This window comes from Balaenoptera acutorostrata, chromosome 1, assembly GCF_949987535.1.
Source record: "Balaenoptera acutorostrata chromosome 1, mBalAcu1.1, whole genome shotgun sequence".
In the NCBI taxonomy this organism is placed as follows: domain Eukaryota; kingdom Metazoa; phylum Chordata; class Mammalia; order Artiodactyla; family Balaenopteridae; genus Balaenoptera; species Balaenoptera acutorostrata.
This window is the reverse complement of record NC_080064.1, coordinates 106,574,785-106,594,883: the sequence shown is the minus strand read 5'-3', so window position 1 is coordinate 106,594,883 and position 20,099 is coordinate 106,574,785. Positions and strand designations below refer to the sequence as shown.

General features: G+C 49.2%; 1 protein-coding gene across 1 annotated transcript in view; it reads right to left on the bottom strand.

Annotated features, from left to right (window-relative positions):
• The window catches only part of PHGDH (phosphoglycerate dehydrogenase), a 32,181-nt gene extending 12,936 nt beyond the window's left edge, over positions 1-19,245 (bottom strand). Inside the window, exons 1-5 of the mRNA XM_057553194.1 lie at positions 18,980-19,245; positions 12,870-13,021; positions 9,978-10,043; positions 7,122-7,176; positions 6,935-7,033 (exon numbers count right to left, since the gene is read on the bottom strand). Of these exons, the coding sequence (XP_057409177.1) occupies positions 6,935-7,033; positions 7,122-7,176; positions 9,978-10,043; positions 12,870-13,021; positions 18,980-19,117 (510 nt within the window). The 5' untranslated portion in view covers positions 19,118-19,245. The remainder of the gene's footprint in view (positions 1-6,934; positions 7,034-7,121; positions 7,177-9,977; positions 10,044-12,869; positions 13,022-18,979) is intronic.
• Positions 19,246-20,099: the final 854 nt, after the last annotated feature.

Genomic DNA, 20,099 nt, shown 5'->3' with positions numbered 1-20,099 from the left:
CTAGCTGCCGTCCTAGAAGGCAGCCTTGGGAGGCTGAGCACGCTGCTCCCGGTCCCCCGGCTGACCGTGGATGGAGGAGAGCCAGGAGGCCTGCAAGGTAAAGGGGCTCCAACAGAGGAGCCTAACGGTCACGCCCTCTCTCTACCCCAGAGCCAATCTTCGGGCTTAGCGTTGGTGCTGCTCTCCCCCAACATGATGAAACCTTACACAGAAACTCAGTATAAAACCAGATCAGGGGCTTCCCTGGTGGCGCAGTGGTTGAGAATCTGCCTGCTAATGCAGGGGACACGGGTTCGAGCCCTGGTCTGGGAAGATCCCACATGCCACGGAGCAGCTGGGCCCGTGAGCCACAATTGCTGAGCCTGCGCGTCTGGAGCCTGTGCCCCGCGACGGGAGGGGCCGCGATAGAGAAAGGCCCGCGCACCGCGATGAAGAGCGGTCCCCGCACCGCGATGAAGAGTGGCCCCCGCTTGCCGCAACTGGAGAAAGCCCTCGCACGAACCGAAGACCCAACACAGCCAAAAGTAAAATAAATAAATAAATAAAATCAAGTAAAACTTTAAAAAAAAAAAAAAAAAAAAAAAAAACCAGATCAGGGGCTTCCCTGGTGGCGCAGTGGTTGAGAATCTGCCTGCCAATGCAGGGGACATGGGTTCGAGCTCTGGTCTGGGAAGATCCCACATGCTGCAGAGCAATTATGCCCGTGTACCACAATTACTGAGCCTGCGCGTCTGGAGCCTGTGCTCCGCAACAAGAGAGGCCGCGATAGTGAGAGACCCGCGCACCGCAATGAAGACTGGCCCCCGCTTGCCGCAACTGGAGAAAGCCCTCGCACAGAAACGAAGACCCAACACAGCCAAAAATAAATAAATTAATTAATTAATTTAAATAAATAAATAAATAAATAAATAAATAAAACCAGATTAATTCGAAGGTGCAGAGGTGAAGGCCCAGAGCCCCACCACCTGCTCTCTTTCTGGGCCCATACCCCAGGTCCTTATTCTATATCTGAAAGTATTTGAAAACCACTGCTCTAGGGCAGTCGGAATTCCAGGTACCAGACTGAGATGGCAGCTGCCTGTCTGGCGAATGGCTGAGCACAGGGACACGGGGCAGGGGCTGATTAACGAGCAGGGATCAGGGATAAAGACGGCGGTGGTGGAGTGGGGCAAAGAGCCCCAGATTGGAACTCAGGAGGCCCAGAGTCTGAGCTGGACTCCACCCCTTACTCGTCCTATTATCTTGAGCGTATCACATAACCTCCCTGGGCCTCAGTTTCCTTATCTGTAAAACTGGGGTAATAATAGTGACCCCAGAGGGTCATTGTAAGCACAGTATCTAACACAGCAGATCTCAGTAAATATTAGCAGGACCTGAAAGAATCAGTGACAACTGGTGTCTCGGGTTCAACGTCCATCCCTCTGGGCTAAGGTCAGACTCATCACAACACTGGCCAAAAAGAAACTGTTAAGAGATGCTGGTCTGCTCCTCACAGAAAACCCTGAAAAGAAAGTGCAAGGCTCAGCCCCTGGCTGGCTGGGGCCTGTTGACCCATTCTAGGGGACAGGCCAGCTTGAGTGAGTTGAGCCTCCAGAGTTATAACCTGTTATCCAGCAACACTATTGAGAAAAAGTTTCAAGCAGAAAGAACATTACAGAGTGCAAGACCCAAATGATTCAGAACACCAGCAGGCTGCAGGCTGTCAGAATTATCCTGAAACCCACATCTGCACCTGTGGCTCAAAGCAAAGTCAGCAGCTGCTCTAAGGTGGAAACCAAGGCTCCTTCTAGGCCTGTGCTGGCATAAGTGGGCTTTTCCCCCACCGATCCCCGCCTGGCTAAGCTCCCCCTTCCTTAAGTGACCAGACAGTCACAAAGAAAGGAAGGGAAAGGGGTGGTCCACCCCCAGTACCTGAGCCCAAGAAGGTCTCTCCTTACAGCTCCTGTGATATGAAGGGGAGCCCTTTTTTTTCTTTAACTATTTAATAGCTTTTATTCTACACATTTATAAAAGTAACAGTTTTACCAGGGAAATAGTTTTCACCCAACCACCATATATCTGAAAGTATTATGTTGAAGTATAAACTCAAAATGAGGCCAAGTAGGATCAGTAATACTGGGGCTCATAATGTAGGAGCTGAGACTTCCCAAGTCTGGAGGAGTTCCATGACCCTAGAAGAGCAGGTACTGCTGTCACTTGGAGCAAGAATGGTAGACAGAGGTCCTGCATCAGCTACACTTTTTCTTTTTTTTTTTTTTTTTTTTTTTTTTTTTTTTTTTTTAATTTACTTATGGCTGTGTTGGGTCTTCGTTTCTGTGCGAGGGCTTTCTCCAGTTGCAGCAAGTGGGGGCCATTCTTCATCGCGGTGCGCGGGCCTCTCACTATCGCGGCCTCTCTTGTTGCGGAGCACAGGTTCCAGACGCGCAGGCTCAGTAATTGTGGCTCACGGGCCTAGTTGCTCCGTGGCATGTGGGATCTTCCCGGACCAGGGCTCGAACCCGTGTCCCCTGCATTGGCAGGCAGATTCTCAACCGCTGCGCCACCAGGGAAGCCCCTCAGCTACACTTTTTTAGTATTGGTGAAAATGAAAACCGTCCATCTGTTTTGATGCCTGTTCAGTCACACAAGAGAAAGCCATGAATGGTGCCCCGCTTTCACAGTCTGGTTTGCTGAGGGAGGACATTTTCCCTGGGCATGTTGGAAAAACGGGGAAAACCATGATTTCATCTGTTACACGTTTTTTTGCACACACTTTTCACCAAAACATTTTCCTTGTAACAAAATGAAACTATCCGAAGAGTAGTTTTGGATAGTTTAAATCCTGATACCTTAGAGAGGGTCAGATAATAGTTGTCCATTAGCAGCTTAATTAGTGATGAACAGCCTGGTGACAGATCAGGAACAGGATCTGTTCCCAGGTGCCAGGAGAGAAGAGGATGATAAAGATAACCTTTACAAGCTTTGCTGTTTCGCCCGAGCCAGCACAGCCGGAACTGCTCAAAGTGGCCCCTACGACTACTGGTCCACTCTATGTCTTTAATTAGGTTGTTCTCCCAAGTTACTGTAACAAACCCAGTCCTTAATAATTTGACACCATTGCCTAGGACCACACAGTAAACTCACTGCCAGGACCATTTCACAGTTTAAAGAAAGTGGTAGCCCATTGGGATGACGGATGTTCACAGACGTCAGGGCTCACAGGGCATCTGCGTCTATGTTCACACCCCCTCTTCACATGCTGGCCAAGTGGTTATCTGGTCTTGCAGGTATATCTGCAGAGATGCGGACTCACTCTCTCCTGAGACCATTCATTCCACTGGGGGCCAGCTCTGTAGCTCTGCCCCTCCAGCTTACACCTAGTGGTCCTCCCTGGATCTACTTCTTAGAGAGAGTGACTCTTCTATAGGACTTCTATTTAGCTATTTGAAGGCCTCCACTATGACTCCCAAGTCTTGATGGGCTCAGTGACCCCAGTGCCTTCAGCCTTTTCTTAGGAAACACAGACATGAGGTCCCTCACCATCACCCTCTGTCTCCAAAGCTTTCACAGTCTCCCAGAACTTGGGGTCTTTGACTGCTCAAATACTCACACAGGGGCTGATCAGTACACAGCATGAAGAATGTCACCTCCTTTGCTCTGAATGTCATACTTCTTTTAATGCTGCCAAAAGTCACATAAACTTTTCTATCAATCATATCACTCACTGTTAACCACACTGCACTGTTGTCAAAGGCCTCCTCCCCTAGAAAAAGCCTTTTATACTCACCTCTACACCCAAGTCTAGTTGCTCTGGAGGCTTATATGTAGGGAACTGATGTATCCCAAACAAAGTTTCTATTAGAGTGCCCAACTATTCTAGACTTCGAATGTCTTTTAGGACCTGATTCTGCACTTTTAAGTATTAACTACTTTTCTCCCTGCTTCCTCTCATCCACAAATGACACATCATCCAGGCTGTTGATGAGAATGGTGGACAAGGCAGAGCCCTGCACCATCCTGTACAATCTCCCTACAGACTGAGTCGGATCCATCTTTCAACCAGTTACTAAACCCTTAGCACCATGCTCACGGTCTCCATCTTAACCCCAAGGATATCACGAAAGACCTCACCAACGCTTGCTAAAGTCCACATCTGCAAACAATCTAAATGTCCATCACTGAGGGAATAGCCAAATGAAAGCAATTTATCCCTACAAAGGAATTCCATGCAACAGTTTTAAAATATGGTAAATCTATTTATTCCAAGACCTACGTTTTTATCTTAACAACATGCACAATATTCCATTCTCTCTAGAAATAGAATTCCTCTATAGGCATAGAACTGTATGCATTCCATATAAATGCATAGAAAAAATCTGAGATGACACAGATCAAACTGACGTTACCTGTGAGGAAACTCTGATTGGTATGGTCATCTAGGAGACCTTTATCTATATTTCAGTTTTTATGAGAATGCACTGACTTATTACATGATTACAATATAATTTTAAATAGTCAAGATACATGACATCTAGGGAGTCCCATGATATTACCAGTTTAATACTGATTTCCAAAGAGAGACCAAGACTAGTTTGAAACAACTTGTGTTTCGTAAACGCTAATCAGACAGCGTTCTGTTTGGACGCTGATAAATCATCTCTTTTACAATTTGTTCAAGAATCTTCCTTCCTTGCCCTTTAGAAAATCTTGCTCTCCACAACTGCTTGAACATGAACCGAGGTTCAGATGATGCAGGTCAGTAATCTGCTGCCCTGAGACGAGATTAAGAATGTGTTGGGACCTGGAAACATGTTAAGGAGCTGGATCAAAGTGAGCAGGTCCTGATGTGTTGGGACCTGGAAACATGTTAAGGAGCTGGGTCAAAGTGAGCACGAAGAGACACCACTTGGGCCAGTGGGAAAGGACCAGAGCCAGGCTGCTCTTGAGGGGCTGGGGTTGGGGGGACATCCCGAGGTGTGTTTCAGGTTTTCAAAGAGCATGTCCCAGAAGCAAGACAGTCTAGAGTAACCCTCCAGAGACATCTGGACAGAAGAAACCCCCAGCGAAGCAGCTACATGCTGCAACACGAAAAAGGCACCCAACATCCTCAAAACCATGCTGGGAATAAAACATGTGGGCATGTGGTGAGTGCTATGCCAGAGACACAGATTAACACTCATAAGCAGGCTCTAGGCATCTCTGAGCTGGGCCCCGTCAGTCACTTCCGCTGCTGACGCTCAAGGTCCTACATCCCTCTGTGCCTCTAGGAAGCAGCCCTGGCAGCGGTTAAGTAGCTGAGTGGTGCCAAAGGAACAGACGAGCTTATCTTATGCATCACTTCAATTATTCAAGACATGAGGCGGGACTTCTTGTCTGACTTCAGTCACTGCCAAAGTCTCAAGCCCTTGACAATGAGTGTTCCTGAGCTAGAAGAGCCTGGAGTGCTGGGGAACCATGCGGGAGGGGAGTGCACGGGACAGAATGGCTGCTGGGGCCTGGCAACCATCCCAAAGTCACTGTATCATCAATGAAACGCTCACCTGTTTGGTTACCTGTGCCCCGAGTTTTACTTCACCCTGACCCCTGCTTTTAGATGATCCGAATTTTTCATGAGCAGAACCTTTACCTTGATCCCTCACCAATGAGGAAAAAGGAGAAAGTGCTCCCTGTGGCTTATGACACCTCACCACCCCGGCACAACCACCCCTGCACGAAGGACGTGGCTTTGGTTTGTTTCCATGATCAATGGATCCTGCTGGGCCACACCCACCTCTCACAGGGAGCCAGAAAAATGTCCCTGCCCTTCCCAGTGCGGGGGGCTTAGAAACGATGTCTGGCTGACTTCAATTAATAGGGTGGGAAGTAGAGGCAGGGGAGAGAAGATGTGGATTGTGGTACAATGGGATGCCCACCTGGTTCTTATCCGTCGTCCATTTACTGCGAGCCCTTAGCAAAAACTTACAAACTCCAGAGGTCGACATAAAATTAAGGGTTAATCTATAAAGTCTCTTCTAACGCAATGAAGGTGGGAGGGACATACAGAAAGGAAGGAGCAAGGGAAAAAGGGAAAATTCCATAGCAGCTCTATGTAAATTTTTCTAGAACTGAAATGATCTGATTTTTGAAACCATTTTCCTTAATGTTTAACTAAAGCTTTCCTGGCTGCAGTTTGAACCCACAATCCCTCCCTCAACAGTCACAGGAAACATGGAGACGGCCACCAGCCGACCCAGCTGCCACATCTCTCTGGCCCACCTGGGCAGTCCTGTGGGCTTCCTCTCTTGGCTGAAAGGCCTCCCGCCTCGGCAAGGTCTCCTGGATTGGCCCCGGGGGCTGAGGGTGGCACTGCTACTGATGACAGCCCTCCCTCAACCAGAAGAACTACTGAGCTCCCAGCATAGGATAAGAGAGAGCCCTGGTGGGCGGCGGGGGTCAGGGATGATTTCTGAGAAATGTGTGAGGTCTCCTGGCCACCGTGGGCTCCAAGATCATTTCACAGCGTATAGGCAAGCACCTTTCAATCTCTTCTGGACTATGGAGGGGAGCTAGAAGACGGATGGACAATTGCTCTGTTTTAAGGTTATAAATTTGCTCCTGGTTTCTGAATTATCACAGAAGACAGAAGCAGCAAAACAAGGAGGCCCTCGCAGAAGGGGAGGAGAGGAAGGGCAGGATACAAGACCCCTCTCAGCTCCATGGGAACTCAAGGCAATTACTCACCCCAGAGTTGAAGGACCTCCACCAAGCATTCCCAGATGTTGAATTCAAGGGTCTAGATCAGCAGGCCAATGTTCCCTCCTTCCCTGGCTTTGCCACCCATTCACTCAGGGGCTCTAAGGGGGGGGGGGGGGTCAGGCCCTCCTAGGGCAAAGCCTTTAGCTTCTCTCAAGCAAAGCTGCCTCCTCCAAAATTGCTATGGGAAGCCCCACATCAAAGTGGTCTGGTGACCTCTTACCTTCATCCCAAAGGACTGCATCCGGGTGGCCACCTCTCTCCCAATTCTGCCCAGGCCAAGAATTCCTAGGATCTTTCCATTCAGCTCTGTTCCCATGAACTGCAAACAGGCGAAGAAGTGGAAGTCAGCACCCAGAGTGGACCTCGGGCACCCAGCCAGGTGGGGTGACGCAAGGCTGGCTGCTCACCTTCTTCCGCTCCCATTTGCCATTCTTCATGGAAGCCGTCGCCTGGGGAATCTGCCTGCAAGGACAGACAAAGTCAGCGGGCCCACCCAGACCCTGCCAGCCCAGGAAGGAGGCGCAATGTGAGGGCTGCACAGCCACTACTTCCGCCGGGCATCCCCCCAGGGAACCAAGCTCAAGCCGGGTCTGGGGGGCTCAGGTTCAGAAACACCGAGGACGGTCAAGGGAGGGTAGCAGGGGGAAACCCTTGGCAAGACCTGACTTGGAGCCCTGGGATTTGTCTCCAGCTAGGTGTCTGGGTGGAGGTTCTGAGTCCATCTCAGCGGCTGGAGTATCAGCCTGAGTGACTCTGGGCATGTAAAAAGCAATAGCTAATCCTCCAGGGTTTGTAGGGATAATGAAATGGGTTATTGGTGGATTTTGATAACATCAAATGTTCCAGAAATTCAAGAATTTCCATTTTCCTATTCCATCCAGAGCCATAACCTACAACATCTTCCACTGTATCAAGGGACAGCTGAATACTTATTCTCCCTTGAGAGTTAGGCTAGACTGGGGTGGGCGGGTGGTGTAGTCCAGACACTTCCAACAACCACACAACCTCCTGTCCCACCACACACACACACACACACACACACACACACACACACACCACAGCTTATCTCCTCCTATTGGTCAACATGGAGGTCTGAGTCTCTATGTGTTTTCTGGAGAGGACAGAGGAAGTTAGGGCAATGTGAGAGGTCAGAGGGCAAGATGTGTCACATGGGACACGGCCCTCCAGGCTTCTCCAGAAGCTAGAAAGGAAGAGACAAGAAACAATGTTTAAACATCAGCTCATTTAATGCTCACAACTGCATGGGGGTGGGGTGTGGCCACTGGAGGTTAAATACCTCGCCCAGCATCACTCAACTAGAAGTAGCAGAATCGATTCAAAGCCAAGGAAGACATCCCCACCAGTTAGCCTCCTAAGTATTTAAATGCAGGCGTTCCTGCCGGCCACAAAATTCAGAGGTGTGTGCGTGTCTGCGTGTGTGAGAGAGAAGAGATTCCAAGATAACTGTTCCTGTATTTCCACTTCACTGACTTCTTATAAAAAGCATTCTTTCCTGTCTACACGTTACCAGGAGGCACACTTCCATCTGAGGGTGAGGTTGATAGGAATCTGTTCTACGATCAGAGTCCCACGAACTCATGGGTAAAGTCAGCAAAGCTTACGTAACAAGTTCATGGAAGAAGCTCCATCTCACTGCTCTGGCCCATGGGGCCTCATTTCAGGAATGTCATTTAGGACAATGACGTGCCTTGAGGAAGTGCTCCCTCCTCAGCAAAGCCAGCCAGATCAGATGCCTCTGGCCGAGTGAGACAGAGCCCCCAGCTCCGGCCTCCCGACCTCTGCCCACCTGGCCGCAAGGTGCCATCTAAGAGGTGTGCGTGCAGCCCCGCGGAGCACAGGAAACCCTCTCACCCTCCCTCCGGGTGCTCCACCCAGCTGGCCGTGGTGCCTCCCCAGGTTCCAACATCTCGGGATCCTCACCAGGCCAGTCTAGGAAGGACCATGACATGGGCAAGGGACCTCCCAAGAATTATATGGAGGCCGGCCTGACTTAGAAGAGAAAATAAAGCAGGCAGAACGGTGAAATCTACATGTGTTGTGTTCTCCTCTTTCTTTCTGTGTCCTTGTTCTTCTCCAGCACCTCAGGAACAGGCAAAATCTGTTCAAAGTCCCCCACCGTGAGGCCCATTCAGGCCTGCTCTCCACCCACATTGCCCAAGGCTCTCAACTTTACCGTCCACACTTCCCACCCCCTCTACTGCTGCCCTGCTGGGAAAGCAGTCTGATTAAACCAGCACACAGGGGTTATGAGAGACTGGTGATTCCTTCTCATAGGGTGCTTCTTTCTTGGTTTGGATGATGAGTGAGGTCATGATGAGTGGCTGGCAACAGGGCGCTTCCCCTAAATCATACCACTTTGCCTACTCCTTTAAGTAAAGCTGGTCTTGGAATAGGAGGAAGATTATTCCTGACTCCCAAGGGAAACACCACCTCCAGAAAAAATGTGAGAGAATTAGAAAGCTGCACTGGGATCGCTCCCTCACCCCACCAAAAACCAAAAAAAAAACACCACTGAATTTAATAGCACAAGTGATACCAGAGCTTCAGGCCTCAACACTTCTCCAGATGTTCTGGGAGATCCAGACAGCCAGCTCAAGGACCCCCTTCCGGGCTGGGTCCCTTCTGCTGTGCAATTCTCCCTGTTCTTCCCTTTCTCCAATCTCCTCCCTTCTTCACTGACCAGTGAATATCAGTGAATACCTAAGATCTCAGGTAGAAATCTTGGGGAAGAGTTAGAACAAAGGTGAACTCCCCCAGATCCTCTCCCAGCAGGAAGGAGAACAGGTGTTGAGAAGGGAAAAGAATCATTCCTCAGCCCCAGAAGGTTTCAGGCCTGAGTAGTGACATGAGGGGTCTTGGCTGCCTGGGTTCCTTGGTTTAAGGATCCGCGGATCTGCAAAGGGACCCAGAGCACCTTCCCGCCCTCCCACTGGCTCCTTGCCCTTCCCACTGACCCACTGCCTGTTCAACAGCAGTGTTCATACAGTCATTTTACCACCCAACACAGTAAGATTCGTGCACATCCTGTGTGTTTGCAAACAACCTGAGAAGCCACCTGACCTTGGTGTGCCAGAACCAGTGGAATGAATGTTCAGTTGAGGACTGACGGCCTTGAAGGTTCTTAGCAGCCTGCATGTCACCAAGCTGAAGTGTTTCTAAGTTTCTCGGGGTCAGTTTGCTTAGGGAGTCATAATAATTGACAGACCACAGAGAGTGACTCTGCTCAGAAGTCAGGGACTTACCTGGCCAGGCACATGATCATCCCACAGGTGAGCTCCGCAGCGCTGAGGCTGTTCCCACTGGGGGTGCTGAAGATGGAAAAAGATGGGGGACATCGGTCAGCCAGACCCAGGATTCCCACTCCTGTCCCAGTGGAAAGACTCTAGTACATGCTGTGCTCTCTCCTGCTCCATAAGCTTACCCGTTCTTTTTGTTTGTTTTGTTTAGTTTTATGGATTTTTTTTTTTTACTTTTTAAAAAATTGAAGTATAGTTGATGTATAATATTATATAAGTTACAGGTGTACAATATAGTGATTCACAATTTTTAAAGGTTACACTCCATTTATAGTTATCATAAAATATTGGCCATATTCCCTGCGTTGTACAGTATATCCTTACAGCTTATTTTATACCTAATAGTTTGTACCTCTTAACCCCCTACCCCTACGTTGCCCCTCCCCGCTTCCCTCTCCCCACTGGTAGCCACTAGATTGTTCTCTATATCTGTGAATTTGTTTCTTTTTTGTTATATTCACTAGTTTGCTGTATTTTTTAGATTCCGTATGTAAGTGATAACATACAGTATTTGTCTCTCTATGTCTGACTTATTTCACTTAGCATAATGCCTTCCAAAACCATCCATGTGGCTACAAAAGGCAAAATTTCATTCTTTTCATGGCTGAGTAGTATTCCATTTTATATATATATATATATATATATATATATATATATATATATAAAACATCTTTATCCATTCATCTGTCGATGGATACTCAGGTTGCTTCCATATCTTGGCAATTGTACATAATGCTGCTATGAATGTTGGTGTGCACCTATCTTTTAGAATTAGCATTTTTGGTTTTTTTGGATATATACCCAGGAGTGAAATTGCTGGGTCATGTGGTAGTTTTTTTTTTAGTTTTTTGAGGAACCTCCAACTGTTCTCCACAGTGGCTGCACCAATTTACATTCTCACCAACAGTGTATGAGCGTTCCCTTTTCTCCACATTCTCGCCAACATTTTGAACTTACGTGTTCTTAGTGAAAATCCCTAACACCACGCCACTGCCCTGGGTTCTGTGATGTACTCCTGCCCTAACCCCAGGGCTGGAAGAAAACCCCTTTGCCCTGGCTTTATGTTTTCCTGTGGAGGGACCTCCATTCGAGAAACACACTCATTTCTCTACCCAAACTCACTTCTCCCGGGGCAGAGAAGTATCTCAATAGAGTGGGAGAGAGACGTGTGGCTCAGCCCTTCTCTCTCTCCTCTTACTTTAGGATCTACCTGCCTACAGAAAGCACAAATCCCTGCTGTTCCATGCCATCAATCTTTTCTTAAAAAATTTTTATTGGAGTATAGTCGATTTTACACTGTTGTGTTAGTTTCATGCCATCAGTCTTATCGAGGCTGTACCCGTGACAGATACAGAGGTCAGCCCCTTGCCCACAGACCTTTATCAATTTGCCCAACCTAGTTTATTTTTAGTAACAAAGCTAATATTTTTATCTCCTCCTGTTTGACTTTTCCTTCTATTTCTCAACAAGTTTTGCACTGAGAAATCATCCCCACAAGTTAAATCATAGGGTAATGTTGACCCTATCCATCTTACAGAAAGGAAAATAGAGATAATACCCATGAAACTATTTTTCTTTTCTCAAAGGCTTTTTCTTGTTGCTCTTGGAATAATTTATTAACACACGTGTTCACCCTCCTTTCCCTCTACTGGGTCTTTTCTTCTCTGGAAATGAAGGTTATAAGGTGAAAAAAGGTCAAGAGATCCTGTTTTTAAAAAGTTAAAAATCAAGATAAAAGGATTCTCAGACATGTATACACTGATGTGTATAAAACTGACGATTAATAAGAGCCTGTTGTATAAAAAATAAAATAAAAAAATAAAAAAATAAAGTCGACCAAAAAAACAGTTTCTTTCCCTTGAAAATCCAGAACTTTTCAAAAGGAAATAGATAAAAATAAATTAAAAAAAAAAAAAAAAAAAGACTCTCAGAGTCTGTCTTTCCATAAGAACACCTGGCTTCCTGTCTCGCCCAGCGAATGATCAGGTTACATGGGATACAGGAAGAGGTGTGGGGACCAAGGGGCTGGTGCCTCTGGGTCCAGGGCAAGATTGGAGGATGGGTTACTGGTTAACATTTCTTCTGTTGGATATTGACCTCAGGCAGACGATTGGGTTGGTTAACCCCGACCCTATGGAGGCAAGTGGAGGGAAGGGAGGGGAAAGTCTTGAGGACAGTGAGGCTCCCGAGGGAAGAGGAAAGGCTCGAGGACAGAGAAGTGGAAGGGGTTAACCTTGCCACACCACCTACATGCCAGACGGGAGCCAGAAATGAGTGTTGCCTGGCGCTGGCATGCTGCCATGACCTTTGCCCTGGGTTTCTGCAAAAACAGCTCTAAAGGGGACCCCTTCCCTCTTGGCCCCGGAGTAAAGAGAAACTGGGTTCCTGGCCCCCACAGGGTGCAGGGAAGTGAGGAAGAGAGAGAATGGGAGAGTCCGTCTACTAGCAAAGGTTATGCAGCTGCACAAGGGAGACCATAGTCAAGCAGAGCCAACAGAACCTGGCTCCAGATGAAACAGCCGAGGGGGAAGGGCAGGGCTGAAGCAGGGACTGAGACAAATCCACCAGCATTCTTCTGATTCCTCAACCAGGCTGCAGGCATGCAAGCATCTAGGGGGCAGGTTTGTGAAGCATTTTGAGATTACAAAGAGAGCCTCTGTGTCAAAAACCCGGGGAACCGCTAAGCTGTGAGCGCTGACCCCCTGTCTGGACTTGGCCTGGAGCAGGCGGCCTCCTGGAAGCCCTTCTAACTCTGACCCAGCTTTCTCTACAGGTGTTTCCTCCCTCCTCACGGTCAGTCGCCACACACCCCACCACCCCACCACTTCCACGACTTACTTCATGACCAGGATGCCCTTCCTTGTTGCGGCCTCCAGATCCACATTGTCCACGCCCGTGCCAGCCCGGCCCACCACCTGCAGCTTCTTGGTCGCGTTGATGACATCAGAGGTCACCTTGGTGCCCGAGCGGACAATAAGGCCTTCGCAGTCCTGAGGCAGAAGAAGAAACACCTGGATCCACAGAGTTGGTCTCTGAGGCCTCGTAAAGCCCTTCTGTCCAAAGTGGGAGTTCCTGCAGGCTGGCTGACTTTGGATACATTCAAGGAAAGGAAGGCATGCTTATACACACACATCTGAAAGCCTCCGCCATCACTCAGGCTTGGGTTCACATCCACGCTCCAGCCCTGACAAGCTATGACTCTGAGCTTCGGCCTCCTTAAGCGTGTGAGGAAGAAATGAGACAGGAAGGTACAACGCCTGGCATGATATCTGGCCCCGCTCAATGGTCGTCACTTCCTCCACTGGACACAGAGCTACTGATGGGAAGAGGTGGGATTGGATTCTACTTTGTAAGCCCCTATGCCTGGTACACAGAAGGCACTCAATAGATGAATAAATGAAGTGAATAAAAGACAAATTGTTAAAAGAAAAACATTTCCTAAAATCGAAACCAAAGTAAGGGGAAGGGGAGAAAATAATTAAACTTGTCCATAGTTACTTGGAAAACCAGGCAATATTAGACTAAGACTACACCTATGTGAAAAATCAGACTTTCTGGATTCATCATAGACATTTTACTGGGGCTAAGCCAGACCCCAGGACAATCTTCCTTAGGCTCATCCAGAATCCAGTGGTATCTTCTGCAGAATAAGGATACTGTTGCCAAACACCCAATGAGAATCCCCAGGAAATGGAGCAGGTGAGCAAATACACACCCTGTCCCAAGCTGGCTGTCCCAGGTTGGTGAGCAAGCAGCAAGGGTCACTGCACAAGCAGCAAGCTGGGAACCAGGAGGCTGGGGTTCTAGGCCTAGGGCTGGCAATGACAAGTTGGGTCACTGTACCAAGTCATGTCACCCCGAACCCTGGTCTCCTTCTGTAACATAAGAGCGTTGGAACAGATGGCCCCTGGGGTCCCTCCCACATCCGATCTGACACCTGTAAGCCACGCTGCATTTCCCCAGTGGAGCACCCAGCTGGATTCCACGAGAACCTTCTCTCTTCCCTCCCCACCACACGGATTCTGGAAACAGAGAAAGGTCATGGGCCTCTGGCTCCTAGGGCAAGGACCCACACTGTTTACTGTGTGCAAGCCCAGAGCCTTGGGACCCGTTTGGACAAGTTACATGCAGAGAGAGCACAGAGTTCTTTTCTCTCCACGGAGGGAAGAAGAGGAATGACGCTTACGTTGCAGCCTGTTTAGATCTGGAGGGCTTCTCAACACTGGGATGATTGTTCAAGAGAGGCTGCAGAATTACTTCTCTGGAGGCGTGAATGCTTCATGCATCCTCACTGGCTGGGGGCTGTGCCAGACCGCAGACAGCTGGATGGAGGACCCTTCACGGGCACTCCAAGCCTTTTGTGTCTGTGGTTCTGAATAGAATGCTCCTTGAATGCTCGCTCCAAAGCTGCCAGCCCTCCCGCAAACCTTGGGAATCTGCTTCCCACAGGACAGACCCGCTGTAGAAGAGGGTGTAGACACCCCAGGAGCCCACCCCATTCCTGCAGACCCTGAGGACAAGCCCAGAAACAGCATGGCGTTTTTCTTTAACAAGCACAACCTCTCTCTGTGGAAGGATCTCCCTTACGGAGATTCATCCTGCAGTCTCTCTCTACTTTTCCCTCAAGGGTGTGTCCCAGCTTTCTCTGAAGCCAAGAAGTCTGAAGAGCTTCCAGTCAGACCAGCACAGATGTACATGCCGAGCTCATCCCAAGTGGGAATCTGCCTTTGCAGACTCCCATTCAGCAGACGCTGGTCCCACACGATCTGGGCATTCCTGTGGCCAGAGTTCACGGGCTTTCAAGACCCTTTACACCCTCAACTACCCCTGTTCCTGCTCATTCAAACACATCATCAATTAATTCATTCAAGGGAATTCCCTGGTGGTCCAGTGGTTAGGACTCTGCACTTCCACTGCTGAGGGTGCGGGTTCAATCCCTGGTCAGGGAACTAAGATTCCTTGAGCCACACGGTATGGCAAAAAAAAAAAAACCAAACAAAACAAAAACAGAATTCATTCAATCAGCATGCATTTACTGAGAGCCTGTGTGCCAACCTACCTCCTGCTGACCCCTCAAAACCCCTGCACTCCAGGCCCCGTCCCCTTCTCAGGCCCCAGGTCATCCCTCTGAGACTTGGCTCCCTGCAGTCCACGCCTCTCCTCTGCTTATGCAAACTGCAGTCCTTTGCAAATCCGCCCACATCTTCCCTGCAGTTTGCAGTGATTATAACTTTCTTCTGCAGCACCCCAAGGTCTTCTCTGGCACTCCCACAGTGGGAATCTCAACACTGCACCCACTCTGCTGTCTACTCTTCTCTGCTTTGTGCATGCTCTATCTGTATAAGAATGCAGGCTGGAACAGGCATTTGCTACACTTGGGTTTCCTCCCCACTCCCAGTCCCCCAGCTGCTTCAGAGCTGGAAAACAACAGGCCACCGTTCTGCTGGATTTACGGCTGTTCCGGACAAACTATGCAGACTCAGCTGTGGAAACCCATTCACATTCCTCAAGTTCACACATGCTTCCTTTCCCAAGAACAGGCTTGGCCTTGGGGATGATTCTAGCATTGCTCCTGCTTCTGACTTACATCATAGGAGAAGTCAGAGAAACTCTCCAGATCATGTTCCCCAGCTATAAAGAATGCAGGTAGGCGGTGTTTGGCACAATATGTGTAATCCTGATTAAGTAGATGGTTATTTAACTTTTGCAAACCAAATCCTAGTGTAAAGGCTAGAAATTTGCATTTTAAAAGAGCCTTTCAAAGCATGGACTCTTGCATCGAACTTTATTCCCTTCTTTTCCTTTCTTCAAATTCTGAAATAAAGATATAAAGATGCTTCAGTAAATTAAATGCATTACCAGCATGCATTTAGAGGATTCTGACCAGCATTGCTAGTTAATGAAACAGAAGAAAATATCAGAACGCAACACATATAGTAACGGTATTCTTTCATGAAACTTTAGTGTATGTGTGTACACATAAGTGTGTGTATAGTGAGTTACAATGTAAAATGAATTTCTTACTGTGGGCCATGGTCAAAGTTTAAAAGCCACTGATACATGCTAAGATTTAAATGTTCCTGCATATTAGGCTTATTTAAGATGTGACATCTGCTGATAGAAGAGGGGTACACAGTCTAAGTAAGAGTTTTGTTGAGTTCCAAACAAGATGCTTTATTATTCCAAGCCAGTGTTTTCCAAACTTTTGACTAAGACCCACAGTAAGAAACACATGTTTAAGTTGTGATTTTATACTCACATACCACACACACCACAAACACACACATAATTGAAACAAATTTCGTGACACAATACTTAGCCTTAACTATCTGCATTGCTCTCTGCTATTTCTTATTTTGTTTTTTTAAATGCTAATCATGACCCATTAAATGGACTTCATTACCCACTAATGAGCTGTGACTTGCTTCAAGTCTGAAAAGCATGGTTCTGGGGGATGATTGTACTTCCTGACCACACAGTGAGAGAGAATAAATTGTGCCTGCCCAGAATACCAAGAAGTGGGAACGGAGGCCAGGCCTGCTTCAGGCAATGGGCTCCAGTTTCTTTCAGTATTAAAAAGGTTTAAACAGGGGAGGGCAGGGCCACTAACCCAGGCACCTCTCCATGCAATAACAAGAGGCAGTGCGGATATGAGGACCCTCCAGTGGCCCAAGGAGACTAACCAGCAGTCTGAACCTAGTGTTTTTTACAAAGACAGACATGAAGACTGGGCACTCCCAAACCGCCCAACAATGTAGCCAACAAACACCACTCCTCTCCTGCCAGGAGTTTTCAGTGCCTTTAAAACATCCTCCAAGTTCCAGCCCCAGATTCCCAGCACCCACCCGGCCGACCTCCCAACACCAACACTAGTGGAGGAAACCCTCCACTAGTGATCAAGGCCTCCCATTCTAGTCAATTCCACACTTACCACTCCCTCTCATCCCACCCTACCCCCGGGGTACAGAATTTTAATTTCCATAACAAAGCTGGAAAGCCCCAAGTCCAGGCCTCTCTTCCCAACCCGGTGGTCTGGTGGAGGTGAGAATCTAGAGACCACTCCACTTCCTTCTGGCCACTGCCCAGAGCCAAGGCCATTGATACCATCTGCACAAAAGAGGAGGTGACAAGTGCGAGGTGCCTGTTTCCCATCCAGTCCTAGGGTAGTCCAAGGATCACTTCCTGAGCCCTTGGCCCCCACCTGAGTCCAGGCTGATCACCCGCTTCTCTCCATTTGCAACGCAGTGGAGCAGGCAGAGGCTAGGCTGCCGGATGGTCTCATTTAGCACTCAAGTACTGTGTCATCTGGTCACTTGTCTCACCCTGTGTTGGCCAGGCTCCTAACTAGCTGACAAGCTTCTTTAAGACAGGGACCAGGGACTTCCCTGGTGGCGCAGTGGTTAAGAATCCACCTGCCAAGGCAGGGGACACGGGTTCGAGCCCTGGTCCAGGAAGATCCCACATGCCGCGGACAACTAAACCCGTGCGCCACAACTGCTGAGTCTGCGTGCCACAGCTACTGAAGCCCGCGATCCACAACAAGAGAAGCCATGCAGTAAGAAGCCGGAGCGCCGCAACGAAGAGCAGCTCCCTCTGGCCGCAACTAGAGGAAGCCCACCCGGAGCAAGGAAGACCCAACGCAGCCAAAAAAAAAAAAAAAGACAGGGACCAGTCAGAAACTTCTCTGCATACAAGCCAGGGGCAGAATACAGTACCACGGGGTGGGGGGGAAGCGGCAGGGGTTCCATGGAGAAACACAGCAGGAGATACAATGGCAGTTATGAAGACCATGCGATTGCCTCACAGCTAAAGCAACAGCAGCTACCTCTGTGGTTTGATTTAAGGGGCTCTGGAGAGGGTCGATCCCACGCTGAGACTGGTTGAAGTTGGTAGGAGGCTACACTGCGGGGTGTGGGAGTTCGGGGGCAGAGGAGAATACATCCGGACGGGTCGGGTAGAGACACCTGGGCGCTGGGCACAGTACAGAAGTAAGAAGTGCAGAAACTGGAGTGAAGAGTTCACGAAATAAATGTTATAAGGCAGGAAGAGGCCACCAAACCTCGCAGGATTTTTACAAACAAGTTAGAGAAAGATCTGAAGTAAACTGCACAAACGGTGATAACGTTCCTGAGAAAGATCTGCTAGGAAATATACATTTCCGGGGGCTTTGGGATCGGAATCTCGTCCGATCTGGCCATTCCTGACCCCGCCGAGCCCACTGGCGGAGACTAAGCCTGGACAGCGGCGGCCGAGGCGACTGCCGCGTGGCCGGCGCGGAGATCTCGGGCGCCCCCCGCCCGCCCCTCTTTCCTCCGAGCGCTCCCAGGCGGCAGAGGGGCGGTGAAAACTCTCCGCAGTCTTGCATCAGACGAAAGGCGGGTATGGCGTTTGCCGCTCCAGCCGGGCCCCCTTCCCTGCAGCTTCTCCAGCAGCCACGGAACAGGGTGGGACTCCGCCGGGGCCCCCCAGGGAAAGCAGGACTTGGCTGGGCGAGCCAGGGCTTGGCTGGGGAAGGATCGCCGGTCCCTGAGCTCCAAGCAGGGAAGTCACTTTGGCGCCCCGCCCCCGGAGCCCCCGCGCGAGGTGGGGAGAGGCGGCGCCGGGCTGCCAGGGCCACTGCGCGCCACGGCCCTGGGAAGCCGCGCTGGCATCCCGCGGGCAGCCTACAGGACCAGCTGAAGCAGCCAGCACTTTGCAATGCTGGCGGGAGGCATGCCAACGTGAAACACGCGGTTGCAAACGGAACGGAAAGTTTGCATCCTGCAGGTTGCCGCCCTTTGTTCCTCCCTCCTTCTTCTCCCTCCCCCCCTTCCCAGCCCCCAATCTCGGGAGACCCCAAGACTGACACCAGCGATGGGGGTGAGGGTGGGGCGCGCTGGGCCGGAATTGGTCCGCCAGTGTCCGCGGAGGATGCCTCGCAGCCCTAGTCTGTCTCCCGCTCGCCTAACCTGCAGCTCGGCTATCAGCTCCTCTTTGCTCAGGTTCTGCTTCTCCACCACCTGCAGCCCTCCATCTTGCAGGATCTTCCGGCAGCAAGGGTCCAGGCTATCACTGATAAGCACTTTCCGTAGATCTGCAAAGGCCATTGCTGGAGTCGGCCTCGGAATAGGCAGCTCTCCCTGGGCAGAAACACCTAAACGGAGAAGCTGCTGTTCCGGCTGGCTGGCTCGTGTAACTGGGCAGGATTCGCGATCTCCCGCTGTCCCTTATCTCCCCCTCCTGCTCCTACCGTCTCCTTTTGATTGGACAGAAACGCTCCAACTCTCTGTGACTCCGCCCCCTCTTCGCGGTTCGGCGCTTTCAGATCCCCGCCCACCATATTATTCTCCCGAGATGAATTTCTCAATCTCAGCCAAAGCATTTCTCTACACCTGGTGAGTATATAGAAGCACAATTTACGCTGAGTAGCTGATTCATATCTGAAATAAACTGAGAAATATTCGTCCTCATCGTGAGAGAAATGTTTCATCTTCATTCTTTCCTCCTAAGGACCCATTCACTAATTCCTTAACAAGCATTTATTGAATGCACCTACTATGTGCAAGGCACGGTGCTGGATGCTGAAAAGGCTCGAACATCAAAAAGACATAGCCCCTTTCCTCTGGTGGCCTAACATCCGAGGGTACCAAAGACACAGACACGGAAAGTTAAATATTAAAAAGCAGTGGGAAACCGTTTCTGAGACCTCACAAAGCAGTGATTAATTCCAAATGAATGATGCAATGAGAATTATGAGCTTAAAAGAGAGCAAGGGCCTGGTGCATTTGGACCAGCCAGAATGTTTGTTCAAGTTCAATATTCTCCTCTTCCTCTACTTCCTCTCTGATTATAAAAAAAAAGAAGAAGAAAAGGAAAATGAGATGTCAGTCTGGCCTAATTTATATGTTGACCAAGGAGGCACTTCCCAGCTCTTAACTCCTTTATGTTGAAACCCCACAACAAACATGCTCTTCCATGCCCCACCCTGTCGAATATTGGAAAATTCCATTTTGGATTATTTAAGGCCACCTAGGATCAGGGATGCTCATAGATGAATTAGAATTCAGTGTTTTAGACATATCTGGCCCA